This window comes from Gorilla gorilla, chromosome 2 (assembly GCF_029281585.2).
Source record: "Gorilla gorilla gorilla isolate KB3781 chromosome 2, NHGRI_mGorGor1-v2.1_pri, whole genome shotgun sequence".
Classification (NCBI taxonomy): Eukaryota; Metazoa; Chordata; class Mammalia; order Primates; family Hominidae; genus Gorilla; species Gorilla gorilla.
Window position 1 is genome coordinate 152,687,556 of NC_086017.1, and position 24,512 is coordinate 152,712,067.

The 24,512-nt window shown below is 37.6% G+C and overlaps 1 protein-coding gene and 1 pseudogene across 3 annotated transcripts in view; one reads left to right on the plus strand and one right to left on the minus strand.

Annotated features, from left to right (window-relative positions):
• RASA2 (RAS p21 protein activator 2) overlaps positions 1-24,512 on the plus strand; it is a 128,777-nt gene that overhangs the window by 14,014 nt on the left and 90,251 nt on the right. For all 3 annotated transcript variants that reach the window (XM_031009715.3, XM_031009714.3, XM_055383106.2), the window contains exons 2-3: positions 11,159-11,276; positions 15,304-15,407. In XM_031009715.3, the coding sequence (XP_030865575.2) occupies positions 11,159-11,276; positions 15,304-15,407 (222 nt within the window). The remainder of the gene's footprint in view (positions 1-11,158; positions 11,277-15,303; positions 15,408-24,512) is intronic.
• On the minus strand, positions 21,236-21,881 carry LOC129532650 (putative uncharacterized protein MSANTD5; annotated as a pseudogene).

A 24,512-nucleotide genomic window follows, 5' to 3' on the forward strand; every position in this document is an offset into this window, starting at 1 on the left:
AGTTTCCACTCAAAATCGTTTTGCCAGATTTTGATTATTAAAGAGAAACCAGAAATACAAATTTATTTATTGTTAACTCTCAGTTTCTAGATGGTCACAAATTATTTTTTAAATTTGGTGCAGGCCAAACAAATCTCTGGCTAGCCAACCTCAGATTTGTATCCTCATTTTAGAGATGTGGAGCTTGAGGTATAAAGGTTGGACGTGTTTCCATGTATTTCCTATAATAGAAATGCATTGATTCTGTAACAAAGGACTCATTTTAAAAAATGACCTCCTCTGTTATACCCAGTTGTTACATTACAGGTTATTTTTGGTCAGGAGCTAATGGCTTGGATGAAGGGAATTGTATATAGATGCTAATTTTTAAGAATGTCTAGCCAAGAAAGGGCACTAATAGTTACTATCCATTGAATATTTACTCTGTCTTAGGCATTGTGCCAAGCGCTTTACCTTAGTTAATGCTCACAGCAATCTTGAAGCATTATAGTTACCTCTTTTTACATAAGAGGTTGAGAGTAAGGACATACAGATAGTTAAATGCAAAGTTCATGTTGAAACGCAGATGTCTGCCTCTGTAATGCATTCATTTAACTTGCTCTACTATACTAGTACTGTATATGTTTTTATAATTATGCATACCTTTTATCATATTGCAAAAATTGAAATTAAACTTTAGAAGAAAATTTCAAAGACCTTATGATATATTACTATTATATAGGATTGTCTTATTTATATGTAATTAGATTGGCACAACAGCATTTTAATTTTACTCTAAACTAGTCAATACCAGAGACTATATCATATTTTTAAATGTGCATTAGATTCATTCTTTCTCACTCTTTTTTTGTTGTTGCTGTTGTGAATGTAAATGACAAAATGTGCATATTTTATATCTTTTCATCACCTGAAGTTCTACTGTTCTGTTTAGGTTGATATTTCTATTACTGGTTGAGCATTCCAAATCTCAAAGTCCAAAATTCCAAATGCTCCAGGATGCAAAACTGAGCACCAACATGATTCTCAAAGGAAATACTCATTGGAGCATTTCAGATTTTCAGATTTGGGATGCACAACTGGTAAGTATATATAATGCAAAATTTCAAAATGTAAAAACATTTGAAATCTGAAATACTTCTGGTCCTAAGCATTTCAGATGAAGGATATTCGATCTGTATTAGAACATTATGTCCTGAGTCATTCAAGCCAGTTAATGCCAAATTCTGTGTATTTTGTCTCCATAGTAGCTCTTCTATTTTTTCTTTCCTCCTATCTCCCTTTGTTACCTTAATGTAGGCTCTTCAGACTATCAGAGTACTTTTCCTGAAGTATGAACCACACAGAAACTTTTAGCGACCCTTGTTGCCTACTGAATAAAGTTAAACCTTAGCTTGGCATTTTAGGTTCTCTGTTTGATACTAGCTGTCCTTTATAATCTTTTCCCTCTCATTCCCCCTTCATCTCTCTTTATGCTTTAGTCAGTTTATACTATTCACTGCCTCCTTGATGGTGCTCTTCTTGTTGCCACCCTCCAGAACTTGTTCACGTTATGCCTTCCTCCTGGAATGTTATCCTCCGATCCCCAATTTCTGTATTTTGAAAATATATATCATTCAGAAGAGTTATTGTGAAGATTAAGTAAAATAATATATATGAAGTCAATGAAAAATCTGTGTAATACATGTATTAATTTATTCAGTAAGTGGTAGCTATTATTATGATTTGGCTTTCTGTCACCCCAAATAATCCTTAACTTTGGATCATCTTGTCCAGGACCCTGGCTCTTTGCGGTTTTTCTAGGGGATTAATCCCACTGGGACCCATGTTGGCTCCTACCCTTGTACTTCAGGTAACCTTTGAAGCAGACCTGGACCTACTACATCTCTTTCAGATGGGAATAGTTTCTCAGCACAGCTGTATTCAGAAAGACCTTAAGAGTTGAATGGAAAGACTCTAGGCTTTGGAGTTTGATTTGTGCCAGATAACCTTACCAGCTATGTAACTGAATTTTTTTTTCTTAATTTATGAAAGGGAATAGTAATGCTTATCTCACAGGGTTGTCGTACCGATCAAATGAAACATTTGAGAAAATATTTAACACTGTCTTGGAGCATCTAACTACTTAATAAATCTTTATCTTCTTTTCTGTCTTATCCCTGTAGTGTCCTCCCCTAGGACATGAAGAAACATACATGCAAACCTTCAGGTATAAATGCATGCACATAATCCTCAAACATCCACATAGGCACATATGTACATACTCACATACATGAACAGAAGCATATACATCAGAATCTCTACCTTTGATAGTAGCCTGATATTGGAATTTTTGTCCTAGATAAAATTTATATGGTAGGATTTGAATTTACTGTCTGATGACTGTTACATGGAATCATTGATCTTGTACATAGAGAGTTGGCTGTTTTTCCATTTCTGTTAATCTTAACAGTTTTGATTTGATGGTGTTTATCTTCCGTGCTTTAAACTATTTACTTTTTAACAATATCTAAAAGCTGCTGTTTTCTATAGTTACATGTCTCTCCTCTTTTTTTTCAGGTATTTATGCCGAAGTTACTTTCTCAATGAAGCCTTCCTTGAGCTACCTCATTTCTTGTGGTGCCCATACTTATTAGTATTAGGCCATACATTTTTACTTATTTATCTTATTTGTTGTCGATCTCTCCATGTGTGTTAGCCTAATAAGGACACAGACTTTTTGTCTGTTTTGCTCACTGTCATATCCTAGCAGCTTAGTAGGTACTCAGTAAATATTTGAATGTGTGAACTTCAGCACTGGTTTATTTTCAAAACGTCTCTGTATTAATACAATAAAGATTCTTTAAGTGCTTTTGGTAACTGTATACAGGAGACTTTTTAAAAAATCTTTGGAGTAGTTGACATAAATCAACTTAAATGAAATGGAAAAAAGAAGCTTACATACAATTTTATGGTTTGTGATGTGGTGTTGGAACCTCTTTTTTGCCCATGCCAAAGTTATATACACATGCATTGATACTTATTCAGCAGCTGTTTCATTATATATCTTATGCTAAGGATGGTGCTAAGAATTGGTCCCCTTCCTCAAGAAGTTTATAGTTCAGTGAAGAGACAACCAAACTGCCTTTGCTTGGTTGTGTCTCATCTTTACCACCTCAAAACATTAGAGAGCCCTGAGGCTCAGTCTTCAAATTTCTTTTCTATATTTGCTCCCATTGTGATTTTGTATTGTCTCTTGGTTTTGTAAATTTTATGTACTTACTGATGATTCTCAAATTTTTTCTCTATCTAGGACCCTTTGTCCTTGGACAGATTGTCTGCACTTGGATGTATAAGGCATCTCAGATTTAATATTCAATACAGTCCCTTGAATTTGGTCCCCAACAAGAGGCTGTGTCTCTAGAAATAGCATCTCTATTCATCCAGCTGCTCAGACTAAGACTCTTAGAAGTCATTCTTGACTACTCTATTTCTCACACCCTACAGTAAATCCTGTTGGCTCCATCTTCAAAATACATGCCCAAATGACCCATTCTCTCCAGACCCGTGTCTGCTCTGCCCCTCCCCTGACCTGCAAGTTTTCGCTCATTGAGATTACTACAGTAGCCTCCTATCTAGTCACCTGCTTCTACTTTTCCCCTCTGCATTGATTTTAAAACAAAAAATCTTGCCATTTTTATGCTCAGAATCCTTCAAAACCTTACCATCTGACACACAAAAAAAGCCTAAGACTTTCCAGTGCCTGTAAGACCTTATTTAACCTGCCTCCTCCCATACCCTTACTCCATCTCTTACTATCTCCTCCCTCTCCCCACTTTGCTTATTGCTTTGTAGCCATACTGCCCTCCTTGCCACTCCTCCTGTGTGCCAAACTATCCTGTCTCAGGGCCTTTGCACATTTTATCCTTTCTGCCTGTCCGTGTCCTTCCCCAGATATCTGTATGGCTTATACCCTCAATGACTTCCTTCAGGTATCTGCTTAAATATTTTAATTGAAAGGCCTTCCCTGCTTCCCTATATAAAATAACATTGACCTCCTCCCTGTCTCTACCCTCTGGGCCTGCCATTCCCCAACTCTCTTAACCTGCTTTGTTTTCTTGAATAGCAATAAATATTTATTTCTTCCATGACAATAAATACTATATGCTTATTTAAGAGTTTGTGGTATTTGTCGTCCCTGTATATATTGTACAACAGTTTCGTATGGGCAGAGACCTGTTTTTATTCACTGTTATATCCCCAGCACTTAGAACAGTGCCTCGTGTGTTTAGGCACTTAGTAAATATTTGTTGAGTGAAATGCAACAAGTACAAAACAATATGATCACTGTAGTAGAGATGCAAGGTACAGTAGAAACACATGGGAAAGAGTGACATGACTACCTAGGAATTGAGGAAGACTTTGCAAAGATGCCCTTAAGCAGAGCTCTTTGGAGAGAAAAACAGGTAGGGCATTTCATACAAAGAAAATAGCATTGCAGATACACAGAGGAATGAGAGAACAGTGTGTTCAAGGAACTAAAATATAGTACTGCTACAGCATAATTTGTGGGGGTAAAGATGAACTAGATGAGGTTGAACATGTAGTAGATAGCACCTGATCATGGAGGGATGGAGGGTTTTTGTGCCAGACTAAGGAATTTTAGATTTTGTCCTGCCAAGTGGGCAGTGGTAGATAGTGTGAGCCATTGAAGACTTCTAAGCAAGGGATGTTTTATTTATATTTATTTATACGTGTCTCTGTGTTTGTGTGTGTGTGTGTGTGTGTGTGTGCGTGTACGTACGTATTAAAAAGGTAACTCTAGCAACATTGTGAAGGTTGAGTATCAAAGCTAAACAGCATTTTATTTAAGATATGTATGATTTAGGAAGATATGATGTAGAAAAACAATTACTATCACATGTGGGCGAGAGGATATTTCATTTTATATTTGGACAAAATCATGGATGTGTAGTGGGAAGATGTTCTTGGCATACTTGCAGTACATTTGTGAAAGAGAAGAAATGCACAATGGAGGATTATTCTGTTTGTCTTTGAAAATCCACCCTTTAAGAAAGAAGACTTTAAAAAATTATTTAACAGTTATGTTGTAAGTCGTAATGTACACTAGAAAAGTGCTTAAGGAGTACCAGTTATGAATCAACAAGAAAAGATGTTACAGAATAAAATAAATTGTGCTTGAATGTCAACCTCCTTTCTTCATAGAGGAACAGTTGGTTGTCATTGATATACCTCCTGATCTTGATTTATTGTTGAAGGAAATAGTGATAGTTGTACACACAATCAAATCTATACTGTTTGCTGTGGGAACAATGTATCTGCCTTTGTAGGACAAATGTCTGCTTTTGCATATTGCAGGACTCCGCATGCACAGAATTTTTGAAATGAGGGATGAACTATAAAAACATTTCTTCCTTTCATTCAAATGCAAGTAAAAGCCATTTTTATTATTTCAGCTGGCTTGCTTGTGTCATATCTTAGCAATATATTGAATTTCTTGAATACTTTATTCTTATTAATTTAGGGTCAAACTATGATTTGTGAATTTAAGGATAAAATAGAGGCACCCAAAATGGTGCACACGATTTGAATGTTAAGAATTTGGATTTGGCACTCCCAGCCAGGCATGGTAGCTCATGCCTATAATCCCAGCACTTTGGGAGGCCAAGGCAGGCAGATCTCTTGAACCCAGGAGTTCAAGACCAGCCTGGGCAACATGGCAAAACCCTGCCTCTCCATAAAATACAAAGCAAATTAGTCAGGCATGGTGGTATGTGTCTGTAGTCCCAGCTACTCAGGAGGCTGAGGTGACAGAATCACGTGAGTCCAGGAAGGCGAGGCTGCAGTGAGCCATGATTGTGCCACTGCACTCCAGCGTGGGTGACAGAGCGAGACCCTGTCTCAAAAAAAAAAAAAAAGAAAAAGAAAAAGAAAAAAGAATTTGGCATTCCAAATTCATGAAAATATGAATACTGTATTATTGAATATATTTTTAAAATTTTATCCAAATGCTACAGAAGATGAAGAAATATTTTGTGAAGGTAGATACAACTATATATGGAGTTAAGATCCATTTCCCAAGTTAAAGGATTCCCTTTTTAAGTGTGCTGCTATTCAACTCACTATCTGATGGAACAATGAAAATAATTTTCAGTGAAAAATTGCTTTGTAATTTCTGAGTCCATGTTTGATCCAGATAGCCACGTGTAGCCGGCGGATTTTTACCCAACCATGATGACCAGTAACTCAAAGTGGGATTTTCTAATTTGTTGGAAACAAAGGTTAGAAAAGAATTGAGATTAGGTGACAGCATCAACTCTAGTTAGTTTAAGCAGAAAGAGCTTTAATAAAAAAATTTTAAGTGGCTTATAAAATTGTTGACAAGGCTGAAGAAACAGACTCTAGATCTAGAAAAAGCCACATTGCATCTAGGCCACCAAGAGAGTTATTGCCTCTTTTAGGATCAGAAAGACTTTTGCAGAATTGTGAAACTGTAACTTTTAGATGCCTGTCTTAGAACCTTACCACCTCTGCCATGATCAGGAGTCTACTACTGTTAGGAAATAGCCATTAGCAAGCAGCCACCTTCATCAGTAAGCCGTTGTCGTTGCTGGCCCTAGAGCCAAGCCCTGCCTACCACAACCTGTACTGCAGAATGGATGCCTTGTGCCTTTCTTAATATTCATGAAATCTGTGACTGAATACTAGGACTTCAACAAATACTGCTGCAGAACATGAACATCTCCATGACAATGTTTGCTAGTAAAACAACCCAAACTCAACCTCCCTTCTCTTCTGTCCTTAAAATTTCTAGTGAGTGCATCTGGTTGGTGGAACTTAAATCACATTTACAACTGTAGCCACAAGAGAGGCTGGGAAATGTATTTTTTAACTTTCTCTTCTCTGCAGCACAGGAAGACATACACTGAAGGAGGTTGAAATGGATGTGAACAGTAATCTACCATATTTACTGCAGGTTTAGAACCTGGTTCTCCTTAAGGATGGCTGTCATTAAACGGGCTATAGATAAGTTGAGAAAGTTTGTAAATAATACCGTCAAACAATGTTGAGAAATCATGTTTCTTTGTATATTTTTATTGTTTTATAATGACTACATTAAAAAAAAAAAACTAGAATTTATCCTTCACCTCTATGATGAATTAAGTGGTCTGTGGATACCGAAAGTTTCCTCACGTTTAAGATGTGGTTAGTGGATAAAAAGCCCAAAAGAGGGAGTATAAGAAAAACCCTCATACAAGGTTACCTGAGCTGAGGAAAGGTTCGTGTTGTCAAATAATGAAGAGTGGTCAAATAAGGTGGGACTGAAAAGCAGTGATACGATTTGGGCACTTAATATTAGTGGTTTTTTGGTTTTTTTTTTTTTCTTTCTTTACTATTGAGACAGGGTCTTGCTCTTTTGTCCCAGGCTGGAGTGCAGCGGCAGCTCACTGCAACTCCCATCCCCTGGGCTCAAGCCATCCTCACACCTCAGCCTCCCAAGTAGCTGGGACCACAGGCATGCACCACCACGCCTGGCTAATTTTTTGTATTTTTAGTAGAGATGAGGTCTCACCATGTTGCCAAGGCTGGTTTCAAAATCCTGTGCTCAAGCAGTTTGCCCACCTTGGCCTCCCAAAGTGTTGGGATTACAGGCATGACCACTGCGCCCAGCCTGTTAGTGTTCTTCAAGGTTCTAAACAAGAAGTAGAGAAGTAGGATAAGAGGGCAAGTTGCAGGTTTAGGCTGTGAGTTGAAGGGAGCACTTGAAAGTAGAGATTATAGAATAAGTTTTCAAGAAATTTGGCAATAGATTTTTTTTTTTTTTGGTCCAAGGCGCATGCTCATTTATATACCAGAATTGGCTAGAGTTCATGAGGCCCTGAACAAATATCACACACAAGCAAGTACAGTCTTCCAAAGTTCTTCACTTTTGTCTGTTTGTGTAGCTTGATGTAAAGTGTGGCTCTTAACATATTCTCTTTATGCTTAGAGATATAATAGGCACAACATTACTTTTATTATATCTGTAACCATTACTTCCTTTTTGATTATGTTGTTTATAAAGTGCCAATTAATCACTACTATAGTTTGGAGTTACAGTATCTGACTTAACATATTTGTACAATTGATTGTTGAGCCGGGCATTGATTAGATGAATTAACTTTCAACAAAGTTTATTTGAACTTCATTCAGTCAGTGGTGGATATTTAAGAAGTACAGATTATGATAACTGCTTTTATAGGAAAGGATGCTTGGTACATTTTTTCATATGACATAGATCTTACATTTTTATTTATTCTGGATAAATATCTGATAATGTCAGGTTCATTGGATTCTTCAAAATAACCTCATTGTCTCTCTCTTAAGAGGGAGAGGGAAGTAGAATATGTGTAAATTTATATAATGTTGTTTTCTCAAAACTGCACCTATGTGAATGAAACAGAAACATGTTCAGGGACAGTTAGTGTTTCAAATTCTCCCAATTAGATATGGAGCATATTTATTATGGAGCATATTTATTAAGTAGAAAATTATTATGGTCTAATTCCAAATTTTTTATATTTTAGGTCCTATATTGTGACCTAGTTGGACTTTCGTTTAAAAAAAAGTCTAAATTATGCAGAAGGGAGACGTCAAAGAAAAAGGAGAGACTGAAGAACAAGAAGGCTGAAAGTAATGAAAATAGAATTGCTAGACAGTGTCCTGGAGGGACAAGAGGGAATGGGGTAGAGAGAGCACAGGTAGATGGATGAGCTTTGGATGAGAAGAGGAATAACTAGTCTTTGGAGGAAGAGGAAAATGGATGAATACCAGTTCAGATATAGATTATTTTTCTTAGTGACCTGATTTATTTGTAAGGACTAACCCATTTTAGGCAGTTAATTAAATTAATCATTTAAAAGGTGAGATTCCTCAATTCTGACTTGAGATGGACCTAAATTTGTTTATTCTGTTTAAGTAGTAACTTTATTTTTTTTAGTGACAGATTTAAGAAGTATCTTACTGGTACTATTCCATTGGTTTTCTTATTTTAATTTTATAAATAATGTGTTTACTGAGTTTTTTTATAGGTGCTTCTTAGGTTTCTAATAGACTTCTCTAAAATATATTGGTTTAAATGGCCTTTAAAGTTGATAAGCAGAAAGATACTTGAGTTTATCTAGTCCAAACCTTCATCAGGAAAGCTGTGATTGAGTGATTTGTCTGAAGTCATACAGCCACTTAGTAGCAGAGTAAGAGAGGAATATTGGTTTTATGGTTCTTGGGGTAATGCTGTTTCCCTTATGCCAACTGATTGCATAAGGGAACTAGTGTACTGATTTCAGCGCCCATACTTGTGTATGTCCTTTGAGCTAGAGTATCAAAGGACTTCAAAACTTCAAAACTAGACTTTTTAGGTTATTTAATATTCCTTCAACAAATGTTTCTGAGCTGTCTACTGTATGACAGTCACTGTTTAAGATCTTGAAGATCAACAAGTTCTTGGGCCTCAAGAATGAGGGAACCAAAAAATAAACACTGAATTAAAAATGAACAGAAATTTAGATAATCATCAGTGCTATCAAAGAAACAAAATGGAGAAATAGAATATGGTAGCAGAACTATGTGCTTTAGATAGAATAGTCAAGGAAGATTTCTCTGAGTTAGTGATATTTGAGCTGAGACTGAATGATAAGGCGCTAGCCATTGAAGATATCTAGGAGTGTAGCATTCCAGACAAAAGCCCTAAACTTGAACATGATGTGGCACAGTTGATGAATGAAAAAAACTAAACACTGACCGGGGTTGGGGGAATGGAAGGAGAAGAGATCAGAGAGACCATTAAGTAGGGCTTTGTAGACTGTGGTATAGAAAGATAATTTTATTCTAAGTGAAATGGTGTGGTATTGGAGGAGGAGAGTGAGTGAGTAACCTAAAGAATATGTTTCAAATATCACACTGCTTGATGGAGAATGGATTGTAGGAGGGCCAAAAGTGGAAGCAGGGGCACCAGTTAGGCAACTCTCACGTTTGTTCGTATAAAAGATTGTGGTGGCTTGGACTCGGTGATTCTGGTCAAGGCAAAGAGAACTGGTTGGATTTGGGATTTATTTTGGAGGTCTGCTGGATTTGCTAAGAGACTGGGTATGGGAGTTTGGGGAAATAGAGGATGGTGAGAGTAAGAGAGAAAAATGGTAGACTGGGGAAAGGGCACATTTTGGGGAAAGAAATCAGATGGTTTTTCTGGGACTTGTTAAATTTGAAATGCCTACTGGATATCCAAGGAGACAGTTAAATAGTCACATCTAGTGTTTGTTGAGGAGAGGTTAGACCTGGTGTTGCAGATCTGGGAGGCGTTCACATTAACACCATATACTGCAGAGTTGGCAAAGAGAAGGAAGAAAAGGTGGTTTGGAATTGAGGCATTGCATGTTTAGAGGTAGGCAGGGGGAGAAGTCAGCAGAGAGCCAGTGATGTAGGAGAAAAGTCAGAAATACTGTGTTGTGGAAGCCAAGAGAAGAGAGCATTTTAAAGAGGGATATTAATGTTCACTTGGGTTAAATCATGCCGCCTGGCCGGGTATGATGAAAACAGAGAAGTGACCATTGATTTGGCAATGTGGAAGGCATTAGTGTCCTCAGCTAGAGCAGTTTTAGTGGCATGGTGGGGTCAGAAGCTGATTGGAGAGGGTTGAAGAATGAATGGAAGGTAAGAAGAGACAACGACTAGAGATGATGCTTTTAAGAAGTTTTTTTTCCTTTTCTTTTTGTGTGTTTTTTTAAGTTGAGAAATTCCCATCATCGTTTATATGCTGATGGGAATGATCGCTAGAGAGGAAAATTAATGGTGATTTGGGAAAGAAAGATTAATTGTGTAGTAAAGTCCTTGAGGTAGCACTGGTGGAATGGGATAGAGAGCACAAGTAGAGGGATTACCCTTTCATAGGAGTGGGGATGCAATTATGTAATATAAAAAAGGGACCTCAAGTCACTTTACACACAGCCCCTCCCTTCAGTCTTAACAATCTCCTTTAGACCAGCTTGATCTTTCTGTAATCACTAGTGTTTTTTTTTTTCTGTGCCACATTAATATGTTCTTTCAGATTGAAGTCATCCTATATAAGGCTTAGTATGAAGCAGTTGATGATATTTAATAACAATTTTAAATTTTATGCCAACAGGTGAAGCAAAAAATTTATTGCCATATCTTGGACCCAACAAAATGAGAGATTGTTTCTGTACCATAAATTTGGACCAGGAAGAAGTTTATCGTACCCAAGTTGTGGAAAAATCTTTAAGGTTGGTAGAAAAAATTGGTAAATTATAATTTTTACTATATAGATTGGTAAATATTATGCATTTTCCAGATTATAATAATCAAGAAGACAAGATAGAAACAGTGCTTGCTTTCATGTGGCTTTTCATTGCCTCAAAGTGTATCTTCCTCTTAATTGTTCCTAATTTTATCTTTGTTTTCTGGAGAAAAGTTTTTTCACATGACAGGCTAAATATTGCCTATTCGTTTGAACTTTCCTCAAAGTACATCTTTATTTTATTTATCTAAAGAATAAGTTACTTAAAGTTCATACACGTTGCTTAACTTAGTAGTGCATTATCAGGGAATGAATTCTCAGATAGATGTCTCATCTTTGAAAGTGTAATTGCCCTTTGAGAGTATCATATTAAATTCTAATTCATAAAACTGGAATATACCACCTCTGCACCGTAGCAGTGTGAACATAATTCTAGTGCAGAGTTGTGCTGAGAATCTTGTTCAGAGACAACAGTCAAAATAAGGAGGCCGGGCGTGGTGGCTCACGCTTGTAATCCCAGCACTTTGGGAGGCAGACGCGGGCAGATCACCTGAGGTCAGAATTTCGAGACCAGCTTGGGCAACATGGTGAAACCCCGTCTCTACGAAAAATACAAAAATTAGTTGGGCGTGGTGCTGGGTGCCTGTAATCTCAGCTACTTGGGAGGCTGAGGCAGGAGAATCGCTTGAACCCAGGGGTCGGAGGTTGCAGTGAGCCAAGATTATGCCATTGGACTCTAGCCTGGGCAACAAGAGTGAAACTCCGTCTCAGAAAAACAAAAAACAAAAAACAGGGTGTGGGGTATTATTGGAATGAGCATGTGGTGGATGAAATATTGAATGCCATGCCTTATCTGAATCATATTTTAGGTCAGTTGTATTTTAGGGATCTGTTTTTTTTTATGCCTTTAAAAAAATATCTTTCTTTTACATTTGCCTTTGAAGTTTCCCTTTATGTCTTTATTTTCATTTTTTATAACTTTAAATATCTATTGAATTCTTCTTAGAAAAGGTATTGTATAAAACTGAAAATACTTTAGTAGCCCAAAAACATTTCAAGTAGTAAACTTGAAATCTTTAGTCTTAATTCTCATATTGTTCTTATTTGGCTTTAGAATGTACTTTAAACATAATATTTGAATGTGGATGTGATATATAAAGGAAATTCTGCATTTATAATTGTTTATAAAATAATGCAAAGAGATACATACCTACACATGTCTTGTCTTTCATATCATGTTTTCATATCATATTTGACTAATAGTTCTTTTTGCATTGATTTCTATGTTGAAATTAATTAGAAGGCTCTAGTTACTTTGTGAGACCAACTTTTAAAAGTTTAGTTTGGTTGCATTTGAAGGGAAAAATATAGTGACAAAAGTTCACCAGGCATTTTAACAACTAAAAAGCTGAACCAACTGTTTTCTAGACAAGATCAGATATGACTTCTGTAGGAGTATTTTACTTTATATTTCAGCTTCTCATTTAGTTATGACATCATAAAGATACTGCATTTCATAGCGATATTGCTAGAGAATCTTTTTGTTCTTTAAACTTTCTCAGGAAAGAGGTACACTTGACAAAAGAAACTATCATTTCAGAGATTCACGTCTTCATAGAAGAATCATAGAAGGATAAATATATCAAAATGGCATTCTTAAAATGAACTTATAAAAATAAGCTTTGCAACATGAGGATGGGCAAAGATTTCTTGCTTTGAATGCAAGAAGCACCACTAATTATAAAAGATGAAAATTGGTAAATTAGATTTTATCAAACTTAAAGGCTCCTTTTCTTTAAAAGACACTGTCAAGAAAATTAAATGGCAAGCCACACCTGGGAGAAAGTATTCTGACAAAAGACTTGTATCCAGAATTTATTTAAAAACAAAAACCCTGATAACTCAAAAGAAGACTGATGGCCATTTAAAATATGGGGAGAATACTTAAACAGATATTTCAGAAAAGACATGGCCAAGAGCACATGAAAAGGTATTGGACATTGTTAGTCATCGGGAAATCAATTTAAAACCATTTTTGTCACTATAGATTCTAGAACATAATCTGCAGTGATAGAAATCATATCACTGGTTGCCTGTAAGAATATGGTGGGAGTGACTGCAGAGTCACAAGGGAAATTTCTGGGGAGATAAAAATGTTTTGTATCTTGATTATAAGGTAGAGATTACATAGGTGTATACATTTTATCATGTTACATTCACTAGAATAGCTAAAGTTAAAGGCTGTCAGTACCAAGATGTGGAACAACTGGAGCATTGCTGTTAGGGGTGTAAAACAGTACAACCACTTTGAAAACAGTTTGACAGTTTCTTGTAAATTACACATTCACCTGCCTTTTAACTCAGCAGTTGCACTCTCTGTAATCAAAAGCATGTGTCTAGAAAAAGCTTTGTACAAGAATGTTCATAGCAGCTTTACTTTTGATAGCCCAAACTGGAAACAACTCAAATAACATCACTAGGAGAATGGATTTGGAATGCAATGGAATACTATGCAGCGATTAAAACAGTTGAACTACTATATACACAACAACATCGAAAAAATCTCACAGACATTAAGCTGAATGGACAAAGCTGGACATGAGTACATACTATATGATTCTATTTATGTGAGATTTTAGGATAGATGTATAGTGATAGAAAACACATCACAGGTTGGGGCAGGTATGATGGGGTAACTGAAGGAGAGGCATAAGATAACTTTCTGGGGAGATAGCAGTGTCCTGTATTTTGATTGGGGTGGAAGCTACACAGTTGTATAAATTTATCAGAAGTCATCAACCTCTATACTTTAAATTGGATTTTTATTGTTTGTAACTTATAGCTCAATAAAACTGATTTAAAAATACCTTGTTTTAATTTTTAAAAAATATTTTTTAAAGTTGATTTTAAAATTGCATATTTTAATTTTTTAAAAATAGCTTAATTTAAAAAAGAATTTTGAAGTAGCCTTTCACATAACATTGGCTGTTTTAGGTATTATGTATTGTAAATAATACAGCTTTACACATTTCTAAGACAAGGATGGTATGAATGACACTATCCTCACCTCTCAAGTGGTCCACCTTAGGTGAGCATGACCCCAGGCAGTTACTGTATCTTCTATCCACAGGACTGCTGAAAAGCTATTTGTTCAGAACTCATACTGGCAACTTAGATCACCTCAGTGTTCAGCTTGGTTTGTATAGAACTTAGTTGAAATTTAGCATTGAGAATTATTTTGGGGCTTTTCAAATTCTTTTCAATGGCATTTTAGTCCATAATTTCATTAACTTTATTGAAAGTGATATTATTTGGCCAGGAACATTAGCTCACTCCTGTAATCCCAGTACTTTGGGAGGCTGAGGCGGGTGGATCACAAGGTCAAGAGATTGAGACCATCCTGGCCAACATGGTGAAACCCCATCTCTACTAAAAATACAAAAATTAGCTGGGCGTGGTGGCATGTGCCTGTAGTCCCAGCTACTCGGGAGGCTGAGGCAGGAGAATCGCTTGAACCTGGGAGCTGGAGGTTGTGGTGAGCTGAGATCACGCCACTGGACTCCAGCCTGGCAACAGAGCAAGACTCTGTCTCAAAAAAAAAAAAAAAAAGTGATATTATCATTCTCAGCAAACTATCGCAAAGACAAAAAAACCAAACACCGCATGTTCTCACTCATAGGTGGGAATTGAACAATGAGAACACATGGACATAGGAAGGGGAACATCACACACCGGGGCCTGTTGTGGGGTGGGGATGGGGGAGAGATAGCATTAGGAGATATACCTAATGTAAATGACGAGTTAATGGGTGCAGCACACCAACATGGGACATGTATACATATGTAACAAACCTGCACGTTGTGCACATGTACCCTAGAACTTAAAGTATAATAAAATATATATATTAAAGAAAGTGATATTATTTGAGTATTTATACAATTATTATTGAAAGTGATATTAATTATTATTTATTTTATATTATTTGAAGTAATGAGCTTTCCTTTTCTTTCTAGCCCATTTTTCAGTGAAGAATTTTACTTTGAGATTCCAAGAACTTTCCAGTATTTGTCTTTCTATGTTTATGATAAGAATGTTTTACAAAGAGATCTCCGTATAGGTATGTACTATTCATAATTATCTTTAATCACAATGTTAATGTTTATATTCATTCGTTCTCAGTATAGTTTTGAAAATTGCAGAATAATATATGCTCAACATCTCTGATCTTTTTCTGTAGACTACATGTTCATTTGTGAAATTTCATTTTTAATTTGTATGTTCAGCTTATATGACACTTTCTCAGGGAGACCTTTGCAGCTCCCCTAGTCACTATGTCATATGTTTTTATAATTCCTGATGGTTCCCTTTCCGTGGTACTCATTATGCTTATTCGTTAGTTGGCTGTTTCATATCTAGGTTCTCTAGTTAAATGTGATATTTAAAAGGGCAGGGACTCTTTTTTTGTTTTTTTTTTGACACAGAATCTTGCTCTATCTCCCAGGCTGGACTGCAGTGGTGCGATCTTGGCTCACTGCAACCTCTACTTCCCAGGTTCAAGCGATTTCTCCTGTCTCAGCCTCCTGAGTAGCTGGGATTACAGGCGTGTGCCACCACGCCTAGCCAATTTTTGTATTTTTAGTAGAAACAGGGTTTCACCATGTTGGCCAGGCTGATCTTAAACTCCTGCAGGAAATCCACCTGCCTCGGCCTCCCAGAGTGTTAGGATTACAGGCATGAGCCACCACGCCTGGCCGGGCAGGGACTCTTTCTTTCGGAGCACCTTACATTTAGTAAGTGTTGGGTAAGTATTTGTTTAGTGGTTCAAATAATGTTTTTATAGAAAGATTGCAGTTTTGATCCTTCCAAAGAACATCTGTTGTTGAGGTTTTTCTAATAGAAGTAATAATTCACTTTAATCTATTTATACATTTTCTTCCTGTCTGTATTAGTGACTGTATTAGTCCATTCTCACACTGCCATAAAGACATACCTGAGACTGGGTAATTTATAAAGAATATAGGTTTATTGGCTCACAGTTTTTCAGGCTGTACAGGCTTCTGCTTCTGGAAGGCCTCAGGAAACCTACATGAGTGAAAGGCAAAGGGGAAGCAAGCACATCTTCACATGGCTGGCAGGAGAGAGGAGAGTTGGGATGTGCTACACACTTTTACAATAACCAGATCTCATGAGAACTCACTGTCATGAGAGCAGCAAGGGGATGTCTGCCGCCATGGTTCAGTCACCTTATGCCAGGCCCCTCCTCCAACAGTGGGATTACAGTTTGCCATGACATTTTCGTGGGGACACAGAGTCAAACCATATCGGTGACCAATAAATATATTTCTCTTTTTTTTTTGAGACGGAGTCTCGCTCTGTCGCCCAGGCTGGAGTTCAGTGGCACGATCTCAGCTCACTGCAAGCTCCGCCTCCTGGGTTCACGCCATTCTCCTGCCACAGCCTCCCGAATAGCTGGGACTACAGGCTCCCACCACCACGCCCGACTAATTTTTTTGTATTTTTAGTAGAGACAGGGTTTCACCGTGTTAGCCAGGATGGTCTCGATCTCCTGACCTCGTGATCTGCCCACCTCGGCCTCCCAAAGTGCTGGGATTACAGGCGTCAGCCACTGCTCCTGGCCAATAAATATATTTCTTAAATAATTGTCAGACTAGAGTGTGATCTGTGGGTATGAACTAGAACAGAGCTAACTGGCCACATATGTGTCACATTCCTGATCTTTGCACCACTATCTTTGTATTTTAATCATAGGCAGAGGTCTAATTTACATTTATTCTCTTTCTTTTTAGTATCCTAAATTTCATCTCCATTTCCTTTTTTATTTGAAATATGGTCAAGTCTCCTACAGCTTAAAAAATTAAGCATTATTTGGCCAGGTACAGTGGCTCATGCCTGTAATCCCAGCACTTTGGGAGGCCGAGGTGGGCAGATCACGAGGTCAGGAGTTCAAGACCAGCCTGGCCAATGTGGTGAAACCGTCTCTACTAAAAATACAAAAATGAGCCTGGAGTGGCGGTGTGCACCTGTAGTCCCAGCTACTCAGGGGGCTGAGGCAGAAGTATCGCTTGAATCCGGGAGGCAGAGGTTGCAGTGAGCTGAGGTTGTGCCACTGTGCTCCAGCCTCGGCAACAGAGCGAGACACCATCTCAAAAAAAAAAAAAAAAAATTAAGCGTTGTCTTTGTCCTCTTAGCTAACTTCTGATGTTTCTGTGTGTTTGATATTGAACTCCTTAACAAATGGTCTGTGTCAGTCCTCTGCTTGCTACTTATTTCTTTTAAAATCTCTATAATCTGGCTTCTATGTTTTTTTGATAAACCTTTCTTGAAATTTGCCAACATCATTTTAATCAAATAACCTTTAAAACAATATGTTTTTCTTAATTATAAAACTGTTATATGTTCTTAGTATCTGGTAGTGATTCTCTACAGAAATAACTACAGTTAATAATTTGGTGTATTTCTTCCATTCTTTATTTCATACATTTGTATTACTACATTTTATTCAGATTTTTTCCTTTTCGATTAATATCATAGTGATCCTTTCCCCATATCATTAATATTTGTCAAAACTATTTGTTACATAATATCCTTTATAGAAAAGTGCTTTATTTTAACCACATCCTTGTTGGTGAACATTTACATTTCCAAATTTTGGGCATCCTCAATGGTGTTGCTATGAACAAATGTCCTTTGGCATAAATTTTTGCATGTCTCTTTTTCCCCAGGATAAATTCCTAGAAGTGAAAATACTGAGTCAAGGGGTATGAACATTTTTATGATTTCCTCTGTAAATTTCTGTATTGCCCCTCTGCCCCACACAGTATCATACTAATATGGACGACATAAATGTTGTACTAATTTACATTTCCTCAAAGATGTCATGGGCATAACCATTTTACCACCCCCTGGCCATTCTTGCATATTATCATTGAAAAAAATTTGCCAATATGATAGGTGAAAAATAACACATTATTCTTTTAATGTGTGTTTTCTGATTTTGAAGGAATTTGAGGAATTTTTCATATGTTTATTGGTATTTACATTTTTCTTCTGTGAATTGATTGCTCATTCCTTTGCCTATTTTTCTTTTGGTTGGAGTTCTAACGTTTATCCTTAAGCCTTCTTATTTTTAGATATGTTAACTTTTGTCAGCTATATACATACCAAATACTCTGTCTCACAAAAGGCATTTTCTTAGTTTTTATTGTTATCTGCCTCTGTGTCACATTTCACTCTCTTGATTGCTTATTCGGTTTGTTGAAAGTGAAAGAAAAGACATTTTCATGGTGGTGTATTTTTTTAGATGTGTTTCTCCCTTTGATGGCTTCTTATATGCAGACTCTTCTGTTTGTAGCAAACCGTTGATTATAGATCACCCTTGAAGCTGTATCCTCAATTCAGTTTAACATTTACCAAACACTTCTCTGTGGCACACAAAGGATGGGACTTTTAAGATGAGTAAGACTCGTTGCTCATCAGAGAGGCAGACTTCTAGTCTAATACTAATATATTAATACTAATATATTAGGGTCTGTGCTGGAGATATGAACAGAATACTTAGAATAGTAGGGAGAACAACTCATTTTATTTGGTAGGGGAATAACAGAGACTACATAGGTAGGAAAAGGAAGAACAATTTCTTTTCTTTTTCTCTTTTTTTTTTTTTTTTTTGAGATGGAGTCTTGCTCTGTTGCCCGGGCTGGAGTGCAGTGACATGACCTCCGTTCACTGCAACCTCCACCTCCTGGGTTCAAGCGATTCTCCTGCCTTAGCCTCCAAGTAGCTGGGATTACAGGCGTGCAACACCACACCCAGCTAATTTTTGTATTTTTAGTAGAGTCAGGGCTTCACCATGTCAGCCAGGCTGGTCTCGAACTCCTGACCTCGTGATCTGCCTGCCTTGGCCTCCCAAAGTGCTGGGATTACAGGTGTGAGCCACCACGCCCCATCAGGAAGAACAGTTTCAAGGTGACAGGGATTGGCAGAAGCAGAGGGGGAAGAATGAATCATGTTTGTGGTGTACCTGCTGGAGGAGGGTGATAGAAGCTGAGGATATAAATTGGGACCAAACTGATGAACCCTAGAAACCATTCTTAATTCCAAAAGCTAAGGAACTTGGACTTTATTCTGTAGACAGTGGTTTTGAACCTTTTGAGAATGTATGTAACTATATATAACTGGAGTGTGTGTGTGTGTGTGTGTGTGTGTGTTATAATATACATGCATTTGTACTGCTAGAAACAGAAGAATCTGCATATTGTATTATATGATATACAGTTATATATAGTTACATACACAGTTATATATATATGCACACACATATATACACATACACTTATATACACAGATATATATACACACACAGTTATATACACACGCAGATATTATATATTCTAATTTAAATATGTAATCTATATACATTGAGTTTGTAGTACTGTTGTAGGCCATAAGAAGTTGTTGATTTGGAATAGGGAGCGGTTAGAGGCAGGAAGACCAACAGGTATGCTGTTATCAAATGAAATGAGTTAGGGCAGTTGCAGTGGAAATACAGATGAGGGAATGTACTTCAGGGGTTTCAAATAGGGCATAGGGACCAAGATGAACAGGAGATGTGAAAAGGAGAAGAGTTTAAAATGGTCTTGTTTGTATGGCTGTCATTAAATTAGATAAAGAACACAGCAAGAACATTCACTTTTGAGTGAGAAGGGGAGAGGATGACTTTGGTTTCAAACAAGTTAAACTTAGTATTACCGGGGTACATCTTAGTGGACATGTTGGTTGACAGTTGGAAATATAGATCTGAAGCTTAGAGAAAAGAGCTAGAGATGTAGATTTGAGAGTTATTAGCATTAAGTGATAGGTGAAGCCTGTGTTGGAATGAACGAAATTACCTGGGAGTGGATAAGGAGGGTTTCAGGGAAGAAGAGACTTGAAGATAGATAAGGCATATCAGGAAGTAGAAAGAAAGATGGGAGAGATTAATGTCAGAGAAGATAAGGAAACCTTTTAATGTCAGCAACTAGAGAAAGGTGGAGTCAGATAAGGATTGATAGAGGCTATTGGTAATTATTAATAACCTTTGAGAGAATGTATGACTTCGGCCATCATATCTTAAGAAAAATGTTTAGTAATTTTCATCTCTTTACATGTTATAATCTTAAGGTAATATTTCTTGAAAAGGCCTTTAAGGCCTTTTAAATAGCAGCATAAAGTTGAGGTTTATGATTTCCGGAAGTTGCCTTTGTTTTTTGTTTATTTCGAAAGTAAAAATCAACTTTAAGTAAAATAATTGCTAGTAAAAATCAGTTGTTTAGGGAGTGGTGTCAGAAAGCTGTAACTGTTGGTGTGATAACTTTTTCTTAAATGTTTATTCTTTCTAAGGGATAAAATTTATACATTTAACAGAAAATTCTTTTTCCTTTTGCATATAGACTTATTATTAAACACACTACATACCCTTTAAGGTTGGAAGTGGTTGATGGTTTTACTTATACATTTTTAACATTTTTCTAGTTCAGTATCATTTTCTTTTGTCATTAACACACAGGTTTGTTTTTTTTTTTAATTTTGAGCTATTGGAAGTTGAGTTTTCTTAATTTATAATTTGGAGCCACTCAATTGTAGATTAAACACTGACACAGCATTTTCTGGAAATGAAATTTGAGCTAGAATTTAGAGAATCATCTTTTAAACTTAAGATCTGAGATTCAGTACAAGTTGAGCATAGATAGATTTTAGGGGTTTTTTATTTTTAATTACATGAGTAATGTATGGATTTTTTTTTTGTCATTCATTTATTTCACATTTATTCTCATTGTACCAGGCAAAGAGAGGAAGGAGTCATGCACCAACACACACAGATTGTGCTGTTTTTCAGTCTTTCTAATAGAATCAGGATCGAGATTCTAACTGTCTTCTAAATCTGGATCAGTCAGTAGAGATGGACCACTGTGGTGGAGGGCCCGGGGCTGCTGAGAGAAAGGCAGGATACATCTGTAGAACTGACCATGGCGGGTTCATGTTCCAGGGCTCCCATCTGGGTACCTGAGCATTTTCCATATAGATCACAGGTGTTGGGGCCCACATGGGCTCCTGAAAGTCTCCGGGAATGCCATAGGCGTGGGGCTGGTGCTCGGGAGGTGCAAGGTCAGCCACATCAGCACAGGGAGGACCTGAGAAGACGCTGATCTTCCATCTGTATCCCAGAATCCTGTGCAGGGCTTCTCCATAAGGACATTGCAAGGGGTGGCACCTTGGCCTCTGGTTGGCCTCATGAATAGTGAAGTATAAGTCCTGCAAGCTTATCAGCATCTGGAGACATTCCTGCCAGCTCTTCCTTATACCTCTGTGTTTGAGATGCAGGGCAATTGCTTTTGATACTGTGTGATACTTCTTCACCCCGTACACTTCACGCTCAAGAAATTCCCATTCTTGCAGGAAACTCTGGACTTCCTGGCTACTCCATGGTTTAATTAACTGGACTGAGGGCTTTTCTGGTCCCTGGACTGCTTTTTTTCTGCTTCATTTTCAGGATGTTTCTGGTAGTTTCAGTCTGAAGTATCACTTTCTCCATTTTTATTCCTGAGTTTTCTTCTGGGATGATTCTCACTGAGTCTGCAGGGCCTGTTCCTGGGTTGGTGGAACACTGGCACTTACTCTGCTTTAATGGAACCTAGGAGAGTCAGAAGGAGCCTGAGTGTGGAAATGTGTTTGCTTCTCTCTGCTTCTTATGTATGGATATTTTTATTTTTGTAAAAAAATTTTAAATTATGGCATAGATAATCCCTTTTTTTTTTTTTTTTTGAGACGCAGGCTTGCCCTGTTGTCCAGGCTGGAGTGCGTTGGCATGATCTCAGCTCACTGCAACCTCCGCCTCCTGGGTTTAAGCAATTCTGCCTCAGCCTCCTGAGTAGCTGGGATTACAAATACCTGCCCCCACACCTGGCTAATTTTTATATTTTTAGTAGAGACGAGGTTTCGCCATTTGGCCAGGCTGGTCTCAAACTCTTATCCACCTGCCTTAGCCTCCCAAAGTGCTGGAATTGCAGGCGTGAGCCACCGCGCCCAGCCTAAATTACTTTTGACCACTGCCTCCTCCCAGTCCTCTTCCCAGAGGTAATAATTGTTATTAATTCGGGGCATAATTGTTTATATTAGGCATCTTTATATGCTAGGAACTGTTAGTACAAAATGAGAGAAAAAGAAAAACTTTAAGCATATATTTTTATTTCCAATGAGGATTCTAATAATATTGAAATTAAAACATAAATGTTTTACCTCCTATTATGTGTTTTTTAGTTATTTTGTTATTCAAGAGCTCAAACAAGTAAACTATGACTATTTTTCTAGAGCTCAAACAAGTAAACTGACTATCTTAGTAGACTCTGGCAGTTCTCCCCGACCCCTCACCCCACCTTGGTTCAGAACCGTATAGAAATGAAAGGATTTTACTAGAATGTCAGAGACCTGAATACCAGTCATGACTATGTCACTATCTATCTATGTGATCTTTATTGAGTAATTTTCTTAGGCCTGGTTCATCCATAAAATAAGATTGGGTTTAAAATTGCTAAGGTCTTTTCCAACACTTTGAATTGTAATTTCTGCTGACATTTAGCTTTTAAGCAAAATTTACTGTGTATAAATTGCTTATGGCTACACTTTGGTGTCTGTTTGCACAGGGACTATATCAGTTATCTACTGCTATGTAAGTACTCCAATACTTACTGGCTTAATACAGCAACCGTACATTTACTCATGATCCTATTGTTTGTCAGTTTGAGCTGAACCTAGCTGAGTGGCTCGGCTGGACTCACCTGGGGCTGATGTGCAGTTATCTGGGAGATTGGGGCTGGCTGGTCTGATTCATATGTCTGATGGTTGGTGCTGACTATTAGCTGGACCTTCCTAACCACATGGTCTCCTGATTGCTTCTAAGAAGTCAAGCCCTAATGCAAAGGTGTGTCACATTTGCTGATGTCCCATTGGTAAAAGCTAGTCACATAATCCAAGAGTCAGTGCTATAGGAGACCACACAATGGTGTAGATAACCAGGAGTTATGGAGGCCATTAATATACCAGTCTACCACAAAGACCAAAATATATCTGTCGAAACCTCGTACACTAAGGCTTCGAAGTGCTGCCATTGTCTCTAAGTTGCTGCTGTTGACTATTTGCCAGGATTTGTTCAGTCCTCTGGTCCTGTTTCATTTTTCTATAGACAGTAATATTTGTCACTGTTTTTGTTTGTTTTTTTTTTGAGATGGAGTCTTGCTCTGTCGCCCAGGCTGGAGTGCAGTGGCGTGGCATGATTTCATCTTACTGCAGCCTCTGCCTCCTGGGTTCAAGCAATTCTCTTGTCTCAGCCTCCCGAGTAGCTGGGACTACAGGCGCACACTGCCACGCTCGGCTAATTTTTTGTATTTTAGTAGAGATGGGGTTTCACCGTGTTGCCCAGGCTAGTCTCAAACTCCTGAGCTCAGGCAATCCACCCACCTCAGCCTCCCAAAGTGCTAGGATTACACGCGTGAGCCACCATGCCCGGCCTGTCACTGTTTTTATCTCCTCTTTTAGCCATTTCTGCTAGTGCTCAAGTAGGAACAGGACTATCAGGATTTTGCTAATTGGTGAATTGTATCAGGCTGAAATTTCTAAGAATATATTGTATCTAAAAATGGGTCCCAAGGGTAACACAGTATTTACTGATGGCAAGAAAATGTTGCTGAAAAATGGTATTAGAAAGCTAAAAATGCTTTTTTTATTTAAAGATCAACAAAGGTGGTTTCTGTGCCCACAGTTCCTTCATTTCCTTTTGTGTTTCCTTTCTTTGTCTGATTTTAAGGAACTAATACAGCATCTGGTGTGTATATGTTTGGTTTTAAGCTCTTTCTGTCCGTGAGTTTGTCAGGACAGTGAGGAAATGAAGTACTAAGTTTAAATGATTTGTTGGGACATTTGTTTCTTGTTGACTTTTTTTTTTTTTTAAGAGTTGGGGGTCTCACTGTGTTGCCCAGGCTGGACTTGAACTCCTGGGCTCAAGCAGTCCTCCTGTCTCAGCTTCCCAGGTACCTGGAACTACAGGCATGCACCACTGCACCCAGATGTGTTTGATTTTTTTTGAAGTTGATAACTTCATAGCTAGTGAAATAATGAATTAATTTTGTTTAAAATAGTAATCAACAACTGGCCACAGTGGCTCATGTCT